This window comes from Pectinophora gossypiella, chromosome 1 (genome assembly GCF_024362695.1).
Source record: "Pectinophora gossypiella chromosome 1, ilPecGoss1.1, whole genome shotgun sequence".
NCBI lineage: Eukaryota > Metazoa > Arthropoda > Insecta > Lepidoptera > Gelechiidae > Pectinophora > Pectinophora gossypiella.
In genome coordinates, this window is record NC_065404.1 from 16,431,727 (window position 1) to 16,454,078 (window position 22,352).

At 39.1% G+C, this 22,352-nt stretch overlaps 2 protein-coding genes across 2 annotated transcripts; one reads left to right on the top strand and one right to left on the bottom strand.

Moving 5' to 3' along the window:
- Positions 1-1,137: 1,137 nt before the first annotated feature.
- On the bottom strand, positions 1,138-14,887 carry LOC126370228 (eEF1A lysine and N-terminal methyltransferase homolog). Its single transcript, XM_050015040.1, has 10 exons — positions 14,707-14,887; positions 14,070-14,628; positions 12,392-12,532; positions 11,310-11,428; positions 6,961-7,141; positions 6,227-6,404; positions 5,270-5,470; positions 4,121-4,258; positions 2,925-3,053; positions 1,138-2,384 (listed from the first exon to the last, which is right to left on the bottom strand). Exons 1-10 carry the CDS (start codon positions 14,796-14,798, stop codon positions 2,110-2,112), a joined length of 2,013 nt encoding a protein of 670 aa, XP_049870997.1. The 5' UTR covers positions 14,799-14,887; the 3' UTR covers positions 1,138-2,109.
- Positions 14,888-14,984: 97 nt separating this feature from the next.
- LOC126370377 (eukaryotic translation initiation factor 2-alpha kinase 1-like) lies at positions 14,985-21,953 on the top strand. Its single transcript, XM_050015217.1, has 3 exons — positions 14,985-15,273; positions 19,782-21,154; positions 21,517-21,953. The coding sequence occupies exons 1-3, from the start codon at positions 15,210-15,212 to the stop codon at positions 21,847-21,849; spliced, it is 1,770 nt and encodes a 589-aa protein (XP_049871174.1). The 5' UTR covers positions 14,985-15,209; the 3' UTR covers positions 21,850-21,953.
- Positions 21,954-22,352: the final 399 nt, after the last annotated feature.

Sequence of the window (22,352 nt, forward strand, 5' to 3'; positions counted from 1 at the left end):
AGAAATATAGAGTACTGTCTAGTGCGAAAGAGACAGGGATGACCAGACAAGAAAACGTACTGGGGGGTTAAAATGGCCACATGGAAGCAATTAATCTAGGAAAGCAATATTGCTTTTTGACATTTGTTTGCATTGCGCACTTACTTTTATATGCGCAAATGTCAAATTGCAATATTGCTTTCTTAGATGAATTGCTTCGATGTGGCCATTTTAACTCCCCTGTTCTGACAGCTATCCTTATTGCCATGCTATAACGCAAAAGGCGTATAGTACGGTCACGAGTACTAATATGTATACACTTTGAAACCATGTCACATTAACTTTTTTGACAAATTAAACCGTAACTCTCATTAAATATCAAATATGATAGTGCGACAGGGTTCTAAAGTGTGTACATGATATTACCTATGACTGTACGCAAAATAATTGGAACTTTAATTAACAGGTTATTATAATTTTCCATTAAATATATAACTTTTATTTACAATAACAAATTATAACGTAGATTTACCACTAGCGATCGTTGAGTCCAGTACTCAGATCGGCCACAAAAAAGCTCATCTGACAAAAGCATCAACACTAAAATCTAACTACTAAGATGTAAACTCGAATCTTCCCCGCCTCCGTGAGTTGCTTAACTTCAACAATCGCAGACCGAGCGCGTTTACCGCTGCGCCACCGAGCATACAAAATACATAGCATGCAAAGGATACATAAATACATATACTTGCACTCTTTTCAAACAATCCTAAGTGTTATAGGAATCCGAAAACCAATCGGCGGAGAGGTCCACATTTAGGCAGTGATTAGAAGTATTTAGAATTGACGACCAATGGAAAATACACTGTTATTCAAGAGTTGCCCTAGTTCGGTCAACCAGACTTCTGCTACTAAAGGGAATATTGGACATAAATATACAACATAAACTGCCTATATACGTCCCACTGCTGGGCACAGGCCTCCCCTCAATCAACCGGAGGGGGTATGGAGCATACTCCACCACGCTGCTCCACTGCGGGTTGGTGGAGGTGTTTTTATGGCTAATAGCCGGGACCAACGGCTTAACGTGCCTTCCGAAGCACGGAATCATCTTACTTTTTCGGACAATCAGGTGATTCAAGCCTGAAAAGTCCTTACCAAACAAAGGACAGTCTCACAAAGTGATTTCGACAATGTCCCCATCGGGAATCGAACCCGGACCTCCAGATCTTGAGCCTAACGCTCTAACCACTAGACCACAGAGGCTGTTACATAAATATACAAATCAACTTAATTGATCAACTAATCTTACCACTATTTATTATTTAATCGTATGATATAAATTACACTAGGCTTTACAAATCTACATCCAGCTTGCGCAACCATTTAATAGCCTCAGGCACTAAGCTAGAGGACACACAAGACACTCCGTACAAAAATCTCATTCTTAGCATTGTATAAGAAAACTAGGTATGCTCAAAAGTGACAGCTAGCATTTCAAGGTTAGCCCAGCTGACGTCATCGCTACGTTGCCATTTCGCAAAAAATAAATTACCCACGACCAATGTTTTTAAAGTACCTTGCAAGGAAATTATTACGTACAGTTTTGACCATTTTCATTATATGTGACAAGTAATAGTAATTAAATACATTAGTCAGTAATTCACTTAATTTTCAATAATAAAATTTACGTCTGAAATGTCAGAGATACCAATTTAATGGTAACACTTATGTCATCAAGGGCTAGCAATGGCGGCTTGTCATAGGATTGAGCATACCTAGTCTTATACCATGATTCTTAGCGTGTGCCGCCTGACGCGTAAGTGCGAGCGAGACAGACAACGCGCGCGCTCCCCTTTACTCCTTAGCGGCTGACGGCCATTTAAGACTAAAATAAGACTCACAGGGAGGTCGGTGCGGGGCGGAGGTTACCATTCTGTACAGTCATGAGCAATATGATGTACCCACTTTAGAACCCTGTCGCACTAACAAATTTGACATTTAGTGAGACTTGCAGTTCAATTTGTCAAAAAAGTTAATGTGACATGGTACCAAAGTGTATACATATTAATGCTCGTGACCGTACGTAGTATTTATTATTCTTCTATGGCCAGAGGTCCTCGGTTTCCACTATGAAAGAACAGTGGCAGATTGCAGAAAATCTTTCAAATCTACACATCTGATGTCTACTAATTTCTTCTGTCTGGCTAGAGTATTTAAACCTTTGGCTGCCTCTTCTAATAGATCTGTAGTGTATGAAGTTTCGCCGTTAGTAGCGAAGACTGTTTCGTTGACTTCTTCGTACAGTTTCATGGTGACGATGTGCTTGAAGTGTTGTTTGAGGGTTTGTATAATGGAGTCGTGCAGCTGGGTGTCGCGGCAGACCAGGTTGAGGATGAAGTGGCCTGGAAACAGATTTTCAATTAATTGAAATATAAATAAAAACACATGCTTGACGTTTAGAGATTGACTGTATTATTAAAAATTAACAAAAGGTGGAAAAAGCAACATCCATCGCCATGATGTTCAAAGGGTAGAAGGAATATATTTTTTTATAAGGGTTATGGCTTGGAATCAAGTCCTTTGGGTCAAGTCTTCGTTTCAGGGTAGAAGAAAGATTAAATTGTGGTGTTGCCATAATATAAAATAAATTTTAGTGTGTACTACACAGACTTTACTGGCCTCGATTCCTGCATACGCCTGCAAATTTTATTTCAAGTTATACCCGTCACTTCTTATCCGCCGAAAAGGAAATGGACGGATAATTGACAATGGTTAATTTTAAAATGAATGAAAAACTCGGGCGAATAAAATAGGCATCTCGCTTGTATGCAACCCATTTGACGTGTGCTGTCAACTTAACTCTATCGGGTTATACGCCAACAGAAAAATTTGGGTGGGTTTTTAAAATGGTTAATGTCATAGAGGCAGGTCAACGAACTCACCGCCTTTAGTAAGTATCCTCTTGACGTTGTCCAGCACGTCGTTGTCTAAGAACTGTTTGGGAGGGCACGAGAGGCCGAGAGAGCTGTCCTTGCTGTCCATGTCGAACATCACCGCCGTGTACTGGTTACCTGCAATGAGGGTAAATACAGGGTGTTAGTGACATCGTAACGAAAACTTTGAGGGGTGGTTCAGGCCATGATTCTGAGTTGATATCAAGTAGAAATTTCCGTCGCAAAAGTATGGATTGGAAAATAATTAAAAAGAAAAGAAAAATTTTCATGAATTTTTTGACACGAAATTCCACTTGATATCAACTCAGAATCATGGTCTGAACCATCCCCCTCAGTATTCGTTACGGTGTCACTAACACCCATACCTACTTATATGGCTACCGTATGTACTTGTATGGGGTGTAAGTGTCATCGTAACGAATACTGAGAGGGATGATTCATCTGATTATTCTGAGTTAATATCAAGTGGAATTTTCCATCGCAAAAGTATAGAATTGAAAATATTTTAAAAAAACTAAAAAAAAAAAACATGAATTTTGCGACGGAAAATTCCACTTGATTTTAACTCAGAATCATGGTCTGAATCAACCCCCTCAGTATTCGTTACGATGTCACTAACACCCAGTATGTTCAAACATAATAGTTAAATAAATAAATAACAAAAAAGTGCTGCTTGAAATGGGACTGGGCTGGACATGTTGCCCGAATGCCCGATGACCTCTGGGCCAAAAAAGCTACAGAGTGGGTTCCTGCAAGTGCTGTCAGACGTCGGGGAACGCCACGGAAAAGATGGCGCGACGAGTTAGACCGCTTCTCGAAACGGTGGCGCGAGCAAGCTGGGGACAGGGAGGAGTGGAAGAAGGGAAGAGAGGCCTTTGCCCTGCAGTGGGACATTGAGGGCTATTAATAATAATAATAACAACAAAAAAGTAACCTGGAAACTGACAGAGGGCAGCAGTAACTGTCAGTACTACACAGGCGGAGGACAGGAGTCCTAGTATGGCTTTGAAATAGACTACTCTGGGCGCCATCCCACTCGCCTTACATCTAGTTTGTCTTGTACATGGTTTTGTTAACAAAAATCAAAACAGAGTGTGGTTTTTTTTCTTCAAAATATAGCCTTTTGTTTCCCAAATAAATAAATAAAAAGCTGTGGTTTTCACTATAAGGCGTTGTGTACTTACCGTTAGCAGCTTCATCACTCAAGAAGTCGACGCCATCTTTGATCTGCACCTCCAGTTGGTCGTCTACTTGCAACTCGAAGTGGTCCTTGGCCACCTCTAACATCGCCGGGTCCAAATCTACTGCCACTATCTTGAGATCTGGAAGCGGCATGAGATATTTTTCTTAGTCATAATCATTTATTGATAGTAATAATTACATGTCACAGATATTACAAAATTCAATTAAATTCCATTTTTATTAATTATAATTAATATACCAAAATTGAATTTAATAATAATATAATAATAATTAATTAATAATTTAATAATTATTATTATTACGGGCAGCAGCGGTATCAGTATTGGTTGGAGGCCGAGGAAATGGATTCTGGTAGGGCTCCAGCTAGAACATCACCGATTGACAAATTGGTCGGTGTACTGCGGAACGGAAGGCGATTAGGGCAACCACCGTTCTACACGCCCTATTTAAATTAGGACAATTTATGTGGCTAAGTTGTTATTATCCGTTGGGAACAGGCGCTGAATGCTGAGATACAGGCCTATGAAACATTGTATTGCAATATAATATACTTTATATGAACAAATAAATAAAATAAAAAATAAAAATATCTATGGAGTAATGAAGGCGATTGCTCCACCGACAAGAGCGTAGCTCTTAAATAAAGAGAGATTATTACGGAATTCAATTACATATATATTACCAATTACGGGTCGTCAAAACTACAGAACACATAATACATAAGATACGCTCCTCCGCTAAGATAAGCATTGGACTTGCAATCCGGAGGTCCCGAGTTTGAGTCCCGATGGTGGGCATATCACAAAAATCCCGTTGTGATCCCTAGTTTGTTTAGGTTATTGTAGGCTGATGATGATGAAAAGAAGCTGCAAGAAAATCCTCGGCATAGGGCCCTAGCCGAGGTTTTTCTTGCAGCTATTTTCCCTCGGCTATATGTATAGGTTGGGAGAAGCTGCAGTAGTTTTAGGTGGATGAAGCGTTTTTTTATGTAAAAATTGTCGAGTCAAAGTGGAACTATGTTACCTATCGAATCACAAAAAAAATGAATTAAATTAATGAATTAATTATTATTATTTTGATGAATTGTATTTGAATTTTATAATCTACAATGTGTAGAACTTAGAACTCACCATCATAGCACTTCCTAAGGAACATACAGAGGCTGCCGCCGCCCAGCCCCAGCACAGCTACCGGCGCGTGTGAGCGAGACAGCTGCTCTGCATGCGCCCCCGCGTGTGAGCGAGACAGATGCACTCCCGCGCACATGAACGCGTGATAATGCGATATGAAGCCGAAGTCCACCACTTGTTTCGACTTATTCTTTCTTTTTACTGGAATAGAGTAGAGAAACAATATAAATAAAATATAAAAACTAAAAAATATTTATTGACTCAAAACATACATTCAAACTTTTAGCAAAACAAAAACTACATAAAAACATGTTGGTACGTATAACAATAAAATACCTTGCCTCTTTTGTAGGTAAGAACCTGTATCACAAATGAGGTGGTTTTTTTTTAAAAATTTTGATTATATTCAAGTAGCTGACACTGTAATTAAAGTACAAAGTAGACAGTGAATACATTTTATTGAACTTAATATGCAAAAGAGACATAATAAACTCCATAATATTTCCCACCGTGCAGGATTGGCTGGAAGAGATCTCTTTTGGAGATAAGCCCACCTTCAGTTTTACATTTTCATTGTCTTGTTTTCCTTGTTATGTGTAAGTACATTAAAGAATTAAATAATATCAAGAAACTATATTCTTCTGACAACGATCAAATTAATCAACCTACTTATATTTAACGGAGTGCAGGAATAGAATAATAATAAAAAAAATATATTCTTTATTTCATAAATAAAGAATATTAATAAGAATAAAGAATAATACTAAGAATAGAACGTTAAATCTCCGCCCCGCACCAATTCGTATCGGGCACTGATCTCACCCACTCTGGGTCTTAATTGTCTTAAATGGATGTAAGCTGCTAAGGTGTAAGGGGGAGAGAGCAGGCTATCTGTCTCGTTCGCACTCACACGCTAGCGGCACACGATAAGAATGAGATTGTATGCAGTGTCCTCACCAGTCTTGAGCCTTGCCTCGGACTGTACGAGGAACTGGTTGTGCAGGAACACAAGCCGGCGATGCGTGGCCCCCTCCACTGCCACATCCTCCACCACGAACCCGCCGGACACCATAGACGAGCCCTCGAACACCTTCACACGACGACCCACGTCGCTACCCAGAGAGAGGAACGGGATCTGAAATTTAAAAAAAAAAACCCTAATAAAGAAAACTCGAACCAACTGCAACCAAAAAAGCAACTCTTGACCACCTGTACAGTCATGAGCAATATAATGTACCCACTTTAGGACTCTGTCGCACTAACATATTTGACATTTAGTGAGACTTACAGTTCAATTTGTCAAAATAGTTGATGTGACATGGTACCAAAGTGTATACATATTAATGCTCGTGACCGTACATTATAGAAGAACGTTGAGACTCTCAACCTATGAATAATATAACACCCCAGTATTTAAAATTTTCTTCGACATAAGCTAAGCGTTTGACTTTGTCGACCACACCAAACTCATGGAAATTAGAACCGTAACATCCAGAAACAGTTTTTCTTCGGTTTTTAAATTAACTGAAATTGTAAAAACATGTATACCACGTAACATTTCAATAAAATATAAACAAGACTCAGATTTTTTTTGCAATAGAACAGGTGTTCCACAGGGTATCATACTTGGTCCACTCTTCATACGCTACGCTACAACAACGGTATACAAATGATGTATAGGTATATCTCACCTGTCCAGTAAACCCATAAGGTATCAGCATTTTGGCTGGGTGTGTAAGCTCTTCTTTCACAGCGTCGAGACTGTCAAACTGGTGACCACGTCGCAGCACGGCGACAACCAAACGACCGAATCTCGCCGAGTCTTGCAGCTGTCGACGGCCCGCCGCTGTGCCGAATAGCCACTCCGATTCTCTGAAATAGAGAAACACACAACTTACACTATCGATCTTACATATTAAATAACAAAATAAACAGGCCAACTGAAACCTTTTAAAAATAACTTGTGCTTTTGTGCATATTCCACTATGTTGCTCCAGTGCGAGTTAGTAGAGGTGTTTGGGCTAAACGGTAACTCTCCATCCCACACAAATTCGTATCACGCGCCGAGCTAGATTTACCTAACCCTCTCATATTTTAGTCTAAATGGTCGTAAATCGCTAAGGAGTAAGGGAGAGAGCGCGCAGACTGTGTGTCTCGCTCGTACTTACGCGGTAAGAATGAGACTTTAGCATGGAGTATCCGGCGTGTGCTATGGGTTCCTCTCGTTCAATATACACTCGTTTATTTTATGTAGCAAGACCACTCCTTTTCTACCCACATTACGCACGTAAAAGACGAATGACGACGACGGTGACGTGATGATGATGATGATGTGGGTTGATGACGTTGGTAATCCACCTCACAACCCACACGGTAGAAGGAGGAGAAGCACGCAAACATGTTTTTGTACCAACTAACACTTAAAATTAAAAGTGTAAATATAAACTGTTTTGAATCAGAATCAGAAACATCTACTTTGTCTATGAATAACTGAGTTATTAATATTTTGTATGCGCTACTGGAGTTGTTAAATACTCCGACGGAGAAACAAATCACTCCTAGAAGTGTGTTCATATATCGTTGCCTTGTCTATAAGGCAGAGATTTCCAGACACAACAGAGGGGTTAAAAAGGCTGCATCGAAGCAATTCATTTCTTCTTCTTCTATCGTGTGGGTTTTTGAGGCGAATTACTAACCTCATCAACCCTGGTGTCAGGGTTATTATTGAGCCGCCAAAGGCCCCTGACATGACTCATTTATAACGACTACGTACTTACACAGTAAGTAGTAACCGGGACCAACGGCTTAACGTGCCTTCCGAAGCACGGATCGTCTTACTTTCGGACAATCAGGTGATCAGCCTGTAATGTCCTAACCAAACTAGGGACCACAAAGTAATTTTTGTGATATGTCCCCACTGGGAATCGAACCCAGGACCTCCGGATCGTGAGTCCAACGCTCAACCACTGGACCACGGAGGCCGTTTCATCAATTCATTTCAATAAGCAATTGACATTTGTCATTTGACATTTGTGTGCTTTGCGCACTTTTTTATAAGCGCAAATGTCAAATAGCAATATTGCTTTTTAGATGAATAGCTGCGATGTGGCCTTTTTAACCCCTAGTTAAACAATGAGATTGTATTTAAAAAAAACAATCGGTCTTACGGCTTTATAGCGAAAGCATAAGCGCCATTTTTATTAAAAATGGCATTCCGATGTGATTTTCTCCAACAAAACCTAGATTTCTTTCCATTAATTTCAACCCGGGAAAAAAATTGAGACCACTAATTTTTATTTGGATTGAAACCAGCTTGTCAATTGCGAGGTTTTATTAACAATAATCACAATGTGTTCACTATAATTGACATTTGCGCATAAAAGTGCGTAATCTTAATATAACATAAACAGCCCACTGCTGGGCACAGGCCTCCCCTCAATCAACCGGAGAGGGTATGGAGCATACTCCACCACGTTACTCCACTGCGGGTTGGTGGAGGTAGCGGAACCAACGGCTTAGCGTGCCTTGCGAAGCACGGAATCATCTTACTTTTTCGTAATCAGGTGATTCAAGCCTGCAATGTCCTTACCAAACAAAGGACAGTCTCACAAAGTGATTTCGACAATGTCCCCATCGGGAATCTAACCAGGACCCTTAACAAATGTCAAAATAGCAATATTGTTTTTTTAAGATGAATTTTTCATTGCGAAATTTTTCAACCCCATACACGTTGTCTTCTGACTTGTAGCTCTGCCTACTACAATAGCTTACGTAGGCGTGAATGAACACATGAATGAGTGTATTTTTAACAACAAGTAGGTGTGTCCGTAAACATTAGTTTATTTTTGGAGTTTTATACACAAAAACATGTGTGCAACCGACGTTTGAGCGCTTACGCAGTATTTTCAGAGCCATTAATTTGTTTATATCGTTCACACCTCGCGGCTATTTTTGGATCAAATGCAACTCTTGCGTTACAGGCCACAGCTCAGATCCTCGATGTGCCATCTACCAGAGACGTACTTAGGAAGAGTTCTTTAAAAAATAAACTTTTTTGACGTGCCTTATTATGGATTTGCTAAACATGAATTCTAAAACAAATTCGACAATCATCGGTTTAGGCCTGTGCTGGATTCGAACCTGCGACCTCAAAGTGAAAGGCAAGCGTTCTATCAACTGGGCTGCTGGGGCTGCTTTACTTTTCCCAGCCCATTAGAGATTATGCGCACGAGTTTATGTACGTATGTAACACCTGAATACATCCCTGCTTGTCAAACTCCTCAACCGCAATAAGTGGCAGCGACAATAAATGGCTGTATCGAAATAGACCATAGATACGTCGTCTAAAATATGACAGCCACTTGCCACCGAGTTGTAATACCTCAAGAATATAAGCTCACGACTATATCCCAATTGGGGTAGGCAGAGGTACATCCATCGCAAGATGAACTAAGTACCCACGCCTCACCGAGCTTTCTATTACACCAACGTTAGAAGAATAACCAGCGTGATTTGTTTTTTAAGTCGAGAAAATCCGTGATAGCTCAGTTCGGTGAACGTATGACTGAAGGGTCACGAGTTCGACTATCAGGTCGAGCTATAAACCACTGAAGTCGACTATGAGTTTAAATTCATGTTTGCTCTTATAACTTGATCAAGGAGGTCGTAGCAGCTGAACGGTTTTCCTTTGCTTCAGATTGGTAGAAACCGAAAAAAACCGATTGACAAACAAAAAAAAATGGATAAACTGCATATACCTATTACATTCAGTTTAAAGAGCTTTATTCTCATAAAAAAACTACTTACATTTATAAAAAATGGGGGCAAATACAAGATTCTAACTGCTACAACTAGTTTAAAATTTTCATAAACTTATAGTAAAATAGCAACACCTACCTGAAAACTTTATTTCTAACTTTTTAAACACTCTCTTTTTCTCACAAATTAAGTATTTAATCAGCACTTTTAAAACATGAAAAATAAAAATTTAAAATGATTTAATTTAAATTATTGCACAAAATATGTTTTTAAATCACTTCTACAAACAATTGTAATTTAAATTAAAAAATATTTTCTTTTTTTAAAACTGTCTCGTCTAGCAGTGTTAGAACGCTCGAGTATAGATCTCGCGCATGTGAGGCAGCGTACTAGCGACTGATGCTGCGCTGGCGCAATAATGGAACTTTACGTCACTCGCTTTAAATATTAGAGTTCAAACACACTTTACCGCACGGCACTCTAATTATCTATCGTGTGGGTTGTTAAGTGGATTACCAACCCCATCAACCCTGGTGTCAGGGTTACTATTGAGCTGCCAAAGGCCCAGGGGAAGGGGAAGGGGGTAAGTAGTCGTTACATCAGTAAGTAGTAACCGGGACCTACAGCTAAACGTGCCTTCCGAAGCCTGTAATGTCCTAACCAAACTAGGGTTCACAATTTTTGCGATATGTCCCCACCGGGATTTGAACCCGGGACCTCCGGATCGTGAGCCCTACGCCCAAACTACTGTACCAGGGTGGCCGTTGGGCACTCTAATAAAAAAAAACAATCATTTTTATGATATTACGGTGGGGACACCCACCGGGAGCCGCTAGCCCAGTTGGAAGAAAGTACGGTCACGAGCATTAATATGTATACACTTTGGTACCATGTCACATTAACTTTTTTGACAAATTGAACTGTAAGTCTCACTAAATGTCAAATATGTTAGTGTGACAGAGTCCTAAAGTGGGTACATTATATTGCTCATGACTGTACCTCCGAAATGCATTTCTCGGGAATGTGGGTTTCCTCACGATATTTTCCTTCACCGTTAAGCACGTGATAATAATTTATGATCCAAACATGAATTCGAAAACAAATTCGACAATCATTGGTTTAGGCATATGCTGGGAAACGAACCTACGACCTCAAAGTGAGAGTCAAGCGTTCTACCAACTGGGCTACCACGGCTATTTGATTCGATAAAAAAAAATACGCCACCAGAATTACCTACACACATTTAAAAGAATCAGTCATGAAGATTTAAATAAAGTCTCACCTGCCCTGTGGAACAATGAAGACGGCATATTTGTTGATGGCCTGAGCTTTCTTCTGGTCGACCACATACAGGGTGTAGCGAGGATTCGCTTCTCCGGGCTGCATCAGGTCTAGTGAAACCTGACAAAAGTAGGTACTGATCATAAAATTTATATTTTTTTTTTTATGTAAGTTGTGTTTACAGAACCTTATGAATAGAAATCTGATGCCTAAACCATGAACTAGCTAATATACTACCTACGTAAAACTCTCGCCATACTAAAAAAAGTTATCGCAAAAACACGCGCGAATGGAGCGTCGACTGTTTTAACTGTCAAACACTTGTATTAACTGTCAAAGTGTTCTTAATGATACGACAGATCGTCACTAGATGACTCTTTTTTCCACATGTAAGCTTATACGGCTAGCGACATCTAGTTACTCCAAGGCGAAATAGAATAACAATACACTATGGTACTACCCAAACCACACCGTGGACACATTCTGTGCCGTCTATCGCGTAAGTGTGAGCGAGATATAGTCCGTGCGCTGTCCCCCTTACGCCTTACCGGTATACAGTCATATAGGCCCCGATTCCTGCAGACACTTTCTAATTTTATTATAACTGATACCCGTCATTTTCTTATCCGCCGAAAAGGAAAGGAATGGATGATTGACAGCTCTTAATTTTAGGAAGAATGAGTAAATGAATGAATAACCCGTGCGAATCAAAAAGGTATCTCGCTGGTATGCAAACCGTTTGACGTGTGCAGTCAACTTAATTCTGTCGGGTTATTAGCCAATGCAAAATTTTTAGACGGTTGTTTTAAATTTCTGCTTAAAATTGACGTGTGTTTCATAAATTTTATGCTTGTCGATTACCCATCCCTTTCCTTTTCGGCGAATAAGAAAATGACAGGTATCTCAAAATAAAATTAGATGGTGTTTACAGGAATTAGCGCCATAATGACTAGAAAGTAATATCCAGAGGGGGTGAGGTCGGTGGATACGAAATGATGCGGGGGGGGGGGGGGGGGGTTACTATTTAAACTCACTTAAGTTTAAGATTAAAACAATCTTGAATCTGTCAAATACATTACATACCTCATTGTCACCTTCAATACTGGTCTTGGCTAGTCCGTTAGTGATGAATGCGGTGTCCTGTACTGACTTGACACAGTCTTTCAACTCCTGTGCAGTCTCCACTCGCAACATCTTATCACCGGCCATACACGCTTCTAGAATCTGAAAGAAATACAAGCATAAATTCATAGATAAAGAATTTTCAATTTCAAAGCTTTTGATTTACTGAAAATAATACACATATTAATCTTAAAACAATTATCATTATACAAATTATTGAACAGGGGGGTTAAAATGGCCACATCGAAGCAATTCATCTAAGAAAGCAATATTGCTATTTGACATTTGTTAGCATTGCGCACTTACTTTTATATAAATGTCAAATTGCAAGCAATGTTGCATTCTTAGATGAATTGCTTCGATGTGGCCATTTTAACCCCCCATTCCCCATTTAGCTTCTCCATTTGACACAAAGGCCTCTTCTAGAGCTTTCCATCTTTCTCTATCTCTTGTAGTTGTTTGCCATAGTGGGCCAGCTGTTTTCTTTAGTTCATCTGACCATCTTATGACAGGTCTGCCTCTCATCCTTTTGATATTGTATCTGGGTGCTCTCTGTCCCGTTTCTCGACAATTTTGTTTTCAGGTGTATGAGCATGTGTCCATGGACAGGACTTCACTTCTGGGTCTTGATTTTCATGTCTACATTTTGTTACTGCTCTGATGTTATCAGCTTGTTTCTTGTCGCTGTGTCTATAGCCGAGAACACTTCTTTCTATGCTCCTTTGTTTTTTACTGATGTTTTGAGTGGTTGACAAGTTTAATAAAGAATTATAGGTACCTACTAAAATATACATTTCATATTACTTACTACAATTTGTATATAGTTGTTACACAGCCTTTGGTGGCTCAAGGTTTGATGAGAATGATCACTGATCTCACAGCATACACAAAACTACTACTACTTTTGTAAGTGCTTATGGGAAGAAATTCTGTTCTCAGAGTAGACAACAAACTACTGCTTTATAACGCACTCCTTAAGCCCATCTGGACATATGGTATACAAATATGGGGAGTGAGCAGTAAAAGCAACATTATCTGTCTTCAACGAGTGCAAAACGCCATACTACGAGCCATCTTAAATGCCCCTTGGTTTACTAGAAACAACGAAATACACGAGTATCTAAAGATTCCAACGGTTGCTGAAGTTATCAAGCACTACCAAAAGAAACACCTAGACCGCTTGGCCAGTCATCCTAATCCTCTTGCTTCTGAGCTTTTAGATCCAACTAATGTTATAAAGCGCTTAAAAAGAAGCCACATTGTGTAACGGAGGTAAGCTACGACGCTGGTCGTTGCTACAGTCACGCCACCTTTCATACGCCAACACAACTGCTCATAGTCTGTCGACTGATCGTAGTTAAAAAAAAAAAAAAAAAAAAAAAAAAAAAAAAAACTCTTGTAAGTGCAGAATTGATATTCATGCTTTCATACAATTACATTTTCTGACATAGTAAATATAACCTCATGACTATAAAGTCTTGGGAATATTCCCAAGGTCAGTCTCATGATTATATTCCAAAGGTAGCTAGAGAGATATTCATCACATTCACAACAACTGATTCTATGCACTTAGAGATTTCTCGTTTGCAAAATGGAACAAAGTAGGCTAAGAAAATAAAAAAAAATTAAAGCCACTTACCAATTTAGGCATTTCTTTAAACTTAGTGGCGACAACAACAAACACCGGCAGAGTGGTTCCATCACCGTTCTCTGCATTCTTCTCCTCGGCCTCATGACACCTCACTACTCTGAACATCCACGACTTATCGCAGAATGTAGACACTAGTTTAGATAGGATATGACTCTGCAGCAATGATATACATAAAAACCTCCCACCAAGTTTTAATACCCTTTTGATTTCAGCAAAGTATTTGTCTATCCGTTCGTTGGTCTCAGGCGTATCATCAGGCATTAACGCGTCGAGAGTACCCTTATCAAGAACTACATTAAAACTATCATTTTCAAAAGTCATCTTCAAGGCATCCATGTAAATGAACTTCATGTTAGTTCTGTGAGAGTTTGTCGCATTCATCTGCTTAATGACCACCTCGGAAACATCAATATTTGTGATATTTGCGTAGCCAACATCGTACAGATCGGCGCTTAAGCTCGAGTTACCACAACCGGTAATAAGTATTGTATCCTTCGGTTTTATGTATTTATGAAGGTGTGCGCATAGTTCTAGATATTCGCCGTACCTGGAATATGTAAAAAAATTAAAGTATACTTTGTACAGATTTAAAAGTATCAATGTTATGAAAGTATAACCTACTTACCATTCAAATGCTTTGTTGCCTCGTTTTTTGAAGAACTTGTTCCAATAGTCTTTTTCGCTGAACTCCTTGTGGCTTTTTGGTAAAAGATTCATTGTAATATTTTATGAATATAATTCTCATTAGACAAATAATATATTCGCGAACAACGCGGATAACACGCGATTTCGGATCTGTTTTGGTATTTTGACTTTGCTTTGACTTTTGAAGTTTCGTTTAAAAATTAGATCCAATGACCAAGGCTAATTTGTCTATGACCTCCTCTATATTCGCTATGGCATGCCAGTGTCAAAAAAAAACATCTGGGTAAATGGTGGAAGTGTTGTGATTTTGTAATTCCAGTATATTAGTCTTTCTGTGTTTTTCGTTTATTCTAGTGCTATGTATATCCTATCAAATTCATCCGCTCGCTAAAACGAAATGGTTTTTGCGTAATTATGACGTTCAGGGACTTTAACGAGATCAAATCTTGGATACAACATCATTGCCATTGAAATACAGTTACCATGGAGAAACACCAAAAAAAGGATAAATGGGACGCTTTGGCTACCGTTAAATCGTTTGATTTAGGTAATTACTATCTTGCATATCTATTTTAATTCATATTTTTGAGATACACGTGTTAGTTATAACACAGGTAGTTTTGAATACGTCGAAAAGACCAATATTTACATTGCATGGGATAAATAAAACACGTAATGCTAATTCACGCTAAAGTGTGACGCTATGCTTATTACTTTGTAATCCAATTACCTTTCCTTTATTTAATAAACAGTAGGTATATATAAACCTGGTCAAAGTAAAAAAAAATATGCTATGACTAAGAAGTTAAAATACCTAAACAATGATGAAATCTTACTGTCTATTGTCTCATATTGTACCTGTTATACTAACGGTATTTTAAATTTTTTTAAAACAAAACTAGCCAAGCTAAAATAAACACATTTTTTTAACTCAGGTCTCCATTCAATCGTCACCAAAAAAATAGGGGATTTTTATTTTGTAATGTGATGGAAAACCACAAATACCACGTGAATCTAGATATTTCTCTATGTGGTTTCAGTTTCCGTATAAATTATTATCAAATACCTTATTATTAAGATTTATACAGTGTACTGGGTTGGAACTTGGAATAAATACAAAATAATACTTTATTGTACAAAAATAAAAGGAAATATTTACAAAACATTCTTAACTACGTACATGGCAAATAGCGACCTTATCGCTTAAAGCGATTTCTTCCAGACAACCAAAAGGTGAGGAAGGAAATGTGTATAAATTAAAAAATGGTACATAACATACATGCCTTTGCTCCTTTCAGTATTCAGTGTCTTTTTATTTACATACAGGGTGTTAGTGACGTCGTAACGAAAACTTTGAGGGTTGATTCAGGCCATGATTCTGAGTTGATATCAAGTGGAATTTTCCGTCGCAAAATTCATGAAATTTTGAGTTTTGTTTTTAATTATTTTCAATTCCATACTGTGCTTTAAGCTGCATAGAACCCAAATTTCAATAAAAAAAACAATAATGACAAATTTTTGAAAATTTTCAATGTAATGGAGACAACAATTTTGCGGTATCCGTAATCAGCTGCTCGAACGGGCCAACGGCCACACGCACCGCGCGCCGTGCGCCCCGCTCCGTACGCCCCACTCCGCACGCCCCGCTCCGCACTCCGGCAGCGGCGCGGCGGCGGCGCAGCGGCGGCGCAGCCTACAAAGTAGGCACTACGAACCGATCCTATTTCTTTCTCTGTCTATCGTAAATTATAAATTTATTTTATTCTTATTCTTAAATGGACGGATAATCGACAGGCATAAAATTCACACAACACGTCAATTTTAAGCAGAAACCTAAAACAACCGACAGAATTAAGTTGACAGCACACGTCAAACGGTTTGCATACCAGCGAGATACCTTTTTGATTCGGCCGGGTTATTCATTCATTTACTCATAGGAATCGGGGCCATTATCTACCTAAAACAGTTGAAACAGTAAATAATTGTATTCTTTGTTGTCATTAGAATACCTAACAACCAACTAACACAACCACCACAGATTAGGTAATTAGTTACTTACTACGTCAATCATCCACCAACTCAGTATGTAAGTACCTACGCAAAACCTCGCTACACAAAAATCGAGCGAGGTCGCGTCTAGAATTGGGCGGACACTCCGCCAGAGTGTTGCCTATCGATATTCTATCGATAGGTACCTAGTTAAAAAAAAAACAATAGTAGGTACCTATCGATAGATCTCTTATATCAATACCTACCATTATTGTTACAAAGCAAGACTATCGACTATCGCTAGTATCGATCTAAATGTACTATCACTACTTTCGATAGTTTAGACAATTTTCAAGTTCAACAATTGATAATCTACCTATCGATAGTTCGGCAACTCCGCCGCGTAGGCAATGTCGGCATGTTCAAAGAAAAAAATTGTCCAAGAGGAGTGACCTTATTTTTCTTGTTACATGTTGGTACCGAGGTAAATAAGTACTAAGTTATTCGTGGTTTTAAATCTCATTGTTAAATCATCAGTAAAGAACTAATTAAACCTATCCTGTTCTGTGTACAATACCTATTCATGTAACGGCTACGTACCTACTTACATAAGTAGTAGACGGGAGCAATGGCTTAACGTGCCTTCCGAAGCACAAATCATTTTACTTTCGGACAATCAGGTGATCAACCTGTAACGTCCTAACCAACGGCCTTATAAACAGATTTTTATGATATGTCCCCACCGGAATAGGAACCCGGACCCTCCACATCATGAGCCCATCGCTCAACCACTGGACCACATAGGCCAAGAAGGTTCTAAGACATAATTAAAAGATCCTGGGACGCAAGACCTCCGAGTTAGGGCTTGTTTGATCTATCTTGATGAATACTCGGCCGTGAATAGCCGCACGGATCAAGGGCAACGCGCGCCAATAAAGTAGGCATTACGAACAGATACTAGGTATTTCTTTGAGTTGATAGGTATCAAGTAGAATTTCCTGTCGCAAAATTCATAAAAATTTTAGATATTTTCAGTCCCATATTGTGTTTTAAGCTGCATAGAACCCACACTTAAAATAAACAAATAAAAATTACTAATTATTAAATTTTATCAATGTCATCAATAATAATAATAACGTATCTACAACTTCAGCTATGCACAGGTGAATAGCCGGCGCACGGGTCAAGGGCAACGCGCGCCAATAAAGTAGGCATTCCGAACAGATACTATTTCTTTCTCTGTCACTTGCGCCATAAACATACTTCTCTCTCTCTTTCTAGTCGTCGGCTCGACTCGGCCGCGGCCGGCGCGTCGTCGGCGCCTTTGATGCTTTGCGCTAACGCCGCGCGCTTCCGTTCAGTCGAATACTAACCTAGACCCGAATCGCGTGATGTTTTTCGAGGATATTTTTTTTCGTGGTTGTGAGTGTTTTGTGTTTGTTTTATTCTGTAAATGAGTAGTGCCGACTATGATGATGGATCACCATTTACTGCGCAAAAGTATGGAAGATTGTTGATGTGTTATTAAAGAGCAAGGTTTTGTGTTTGTGAGTGCGTGTGATACCTACCTACCGCGGAGGAAACGCGATGTTGCATACCTACGTGACGTGATATGTTCTAGGGTAGGTACCTACCTAGATACTTCATCCGAAGGAATAACAATTAAGGTAAGGTAAGAGTAGGGTTTTTATTGTTAATAAGTTAGGAACATTTTAATAACTGGTAGGTAGGTACCATGTGTGAAAAATCGTGGTAGTAGGTGTTCTACTTCAACAAACTCAACAATTTTTAAACGTTGAACCACTAAACATCTAAATACAAGAGAATGAAAACTCCTACCTAGATATCAACATCGTATTACGCACGCGTAACGTAGCCGCGCGTAGGTTTAGCGTCTGTGTGGCGCGTTGTTCGACTTACATTGCGGCACAGTAAAAATTGAAAATCTTAATTAGACATTTGCGACAAGAAAAACACCCACCATCGTTTTTAGTACAATCAAATAGGCGTTCCATTTTTTTTTCGTTACGATGTCACTAACACCCTGTATTATATGATATATAACCATGTATATACATGTGTATGTGTAACCTCACGCCTATTTCCTACCGGGGTAAGCGGAGACTATGGAATTCCGTTTGTTTTGATCCTGACACTTCTGTCATCTGTAGTGTGTGTTTTTAAACTTATTATTTAAATTATTATAAAAAGCCTTGGCACACTGAAAGCAGGAGTAGGTCAGAAGCAGAGCGGGTGCAGTTCTAATGCAGATCCACTTTGCAACCGTGTTCAGTTGTTATATTTATTTAATTCCTGTTCAATGTACTCCGAAAACAATGGTGCAGACCTGCACTCAAACTATGCTGCTTCTGGCATGATTTTGGTGTGCTGAATCCTTTATGCGGCTTTGCCCTCCCAATAGAAATACCAGGCGTGGGTTGACATCAAAATCCATATTCTATGTTTAGAAATTATGTATGTGTGTGGTTGTGAATACAACTTTATTCTTTTTACCTTGCAATGGCTGCTTTACGAGCCTGCATCACTGTCGGCTTGTGACCATGCTATTTTAAGTACCTATACCCTACAAGGTCCCTCATTCCAAATCTATGTATAACATATAAAAGTGAAGAGTCACACACATTGTATGTTTTACTTTTTTAAACTAAGTCATAATAACTGTGCTTGTGGTCAGTCAACCGATCGCATGTTTGGGCACAAAAATGAAAAAAAAAAAATACAAAATGGTTTACTTTACTTACGCAATTTATACATAAGCTCACACTAGATCACACCTTATAGGGTGGACAGAGCCACAAGTACCACAAGTCAAGAAACCATTTTTGACACAAAGACAGATATTTAATGGACCTCTGAATTTTTGTTTGTGTATTCCTTTGTATGGACATATTTGATGCGTATAGTATAAACATGCGCTTCAATTGTGCATATGGATATGGTCAGAAATAAAATGCCGAAAGAATTTTGTATTGTCTTAGTGCAATATTTGTTACTTAATAAATAATCCATAGTTTTAGTTTTAACCAATTTTTATCTTCTTTTCAGGCGGGACTGACACTTCTCATCATGACTCCATCCTCCACCAAAGCATGCAGCAGATTGACATCATCCAACCGGTTAACACCACAACCACACCCATCAGTCTCCTTGTCCAATCCCTGGTAAAACAGCTCTGCACACTCCTGGAGAAAGATCTATCTAGAGCAAACTTTCTGTACAACACAATATGTGAGAAACTTCACAGCATGAACCTGATAGATGATTCCTATGCTATGGGGGAGTTTGAAGCCATGAGGAGTCAGTACCAGCGAGCTCTCTACCAACTTGTCACAGTAGCTAGTGGCACGGAGATCCCTATCACTCTCCCTGCTTCTTGGCCTATCGTCCAACCCTCCGGCCTAGAATGGTCACGTTACCATAAAGAGTTTGAAGAGTTATACTACATAGCAGGAGGAGGTTTTGGCAGTGTCTTCAAAGCTCGCCATAGACTGGACGGCGTAGAATATGCTGTCAAAAAAGTCTACATAAAATCTTCAGATGTTAATTCTATCATGAGCCATTTGGCTGAAGTGAAAACTATTGCCAGTCTCAACCACCCAAACATTGTCAACTACAAAGCTGCCTGGCTGGAACCAATGATAGAATCGAAAGTTAAAAAGAAGCGAAAGTTCCAAATGGAGATGGACAACGATGATATTTCGACATTCGACACAAGCTTAATATCATCTGCGTATCCGAACATCATCACCTCCTTCAAAACTCATAACTCCAAAGAGCTCACAAAGAATAATAGTCAATCTGATTTTATAATTTCCTTCAAGAACTCGAATAGTTTTGAAAATCTGGATACTTCGAGTGAGGAGTCAGATGATTCTGAAAGTGATGAAGAATCTACTCCACAGGAAGAGAATGCTGTGTGCAAGTTGCTTTCTGGCAAGGAATATGAGAACTGCTCGAGGGTTAATCTGAAATGGGCCACTTTATACATCCAAATGACATTTTGTCAGCAGACTCTGAAGCAGTGGTTAGACGAGCGGAACAACCACATGTCTTTGTCTCTGGCTCGCAAGAATTCTGACGACATGACTTTGCACCATAGTGAATCTAGTGATTCAGCCTGCCTTGATTCACCGATTGGCTCTGACATGAACTACCCAGTGGCTTGGACACATATTGACATATTGATCGACATGTTCACTCAATTGGTTCGAGGGTTGCATTACATACATTCTCGAGGTATTATACATCACGATATAAAGCCTAGTAATGTGTTTGTTGCTCAAAGTGAAAGTGGGTTGATGGTGCAACTTGGGGACTTCGGGTTGGCGTGTCCTCTGCAGCAGTCTCATAGCGGGCTGGCTCTTGGGACGCATCTGTATGCCGCACCAGAGCAGTTGGACGGACAATGCAATCCTAAGGTAAGTTGAACATAAAGTCAACACTCAAATACTAAGAAGAGGTGTGCGGAAGCGTTGCGTGAATGTTTATTCTTACGCATATTATGCAAGCGTTTTAAGAAAGTCGTGTGAACATTCTAGTGTTTGAAATGTCAGTGTGTACAGTTATTTCTTTACATAACTAGGTCAAACAAAACAGTCTACAAATAAAGAAGTTAGACGTTCTGACTTCCGAAATTATTTTCCAAATGCAGAGTTTGGCGAGTTCAATTTTGCTGACTCGAAATGGATGATGAATGGATGGAACGTGTTTTAAATGTTAATATAGACTCTACTTATATCCTTTAAGAGCATCATCACAACCATGTTACAATTTATTTCAGAGCGACATGTACAGCCTGGGCATAATACTTCTGGAAATGGTGGAACCTTTCAGCACGGACATGGAACGAGTGAAGACCATCACAGACCTCCGCAAGGGGCAGATACCAGCGCACCTGACAGCGAACTACCCAAAAATAGCCCATATCATCGGGAAACTCGTCCAAAGACGCCCAAGCAGAAGACTAGATACCAGTCAACTGTTGGAAGAATTGAAGAACTTAGCGGAAAACAAAGACCAAACCATAAAGACGCTGAAAGAAGAACTAGCCGCGAAGAACGACGAAATAGCTCAGCTGAAGATGATGTTGGCGAAACTCAACAACAAACCATAAACTGTAATGTTTGAATGAAATTAATCCTTTGTAATGTGTTCATGCATGTGTGTTATTTTAGGGTATTTATTACGATGTACTTAATTAAAGTCTCAATTTTTTTTTATTAATTCTTTTTTTATATTTGAATCCCATAAGTTCAGTTATGGAGAAAACAGTAATACTGGGATCGAAAAGAAACAGATACCGATCTATCCCGCATTTCTTGAACCAAAATGAAACACAGATTTTGTCGTAAAATTTATTATTTACAAAAACACTAACACGCGTTTATAAATTATTATCTTATTCTAATTTATTATTTACAGTCTTAATAATAAATTCAATGGGATCGAGCGGTGTCGCCGCAAAAGGAAAGTTATTTTAAAATTTGGAAGAGAAAGGCATAATGCGTCTCCCATAAGTTGGCTTAAAATGGCTTCGATATATTTTCTACTTCGCAATCTGTTGAACTATGAGCTACTTACACAAATTGTGGTATAATATGATATCATCACATTTAT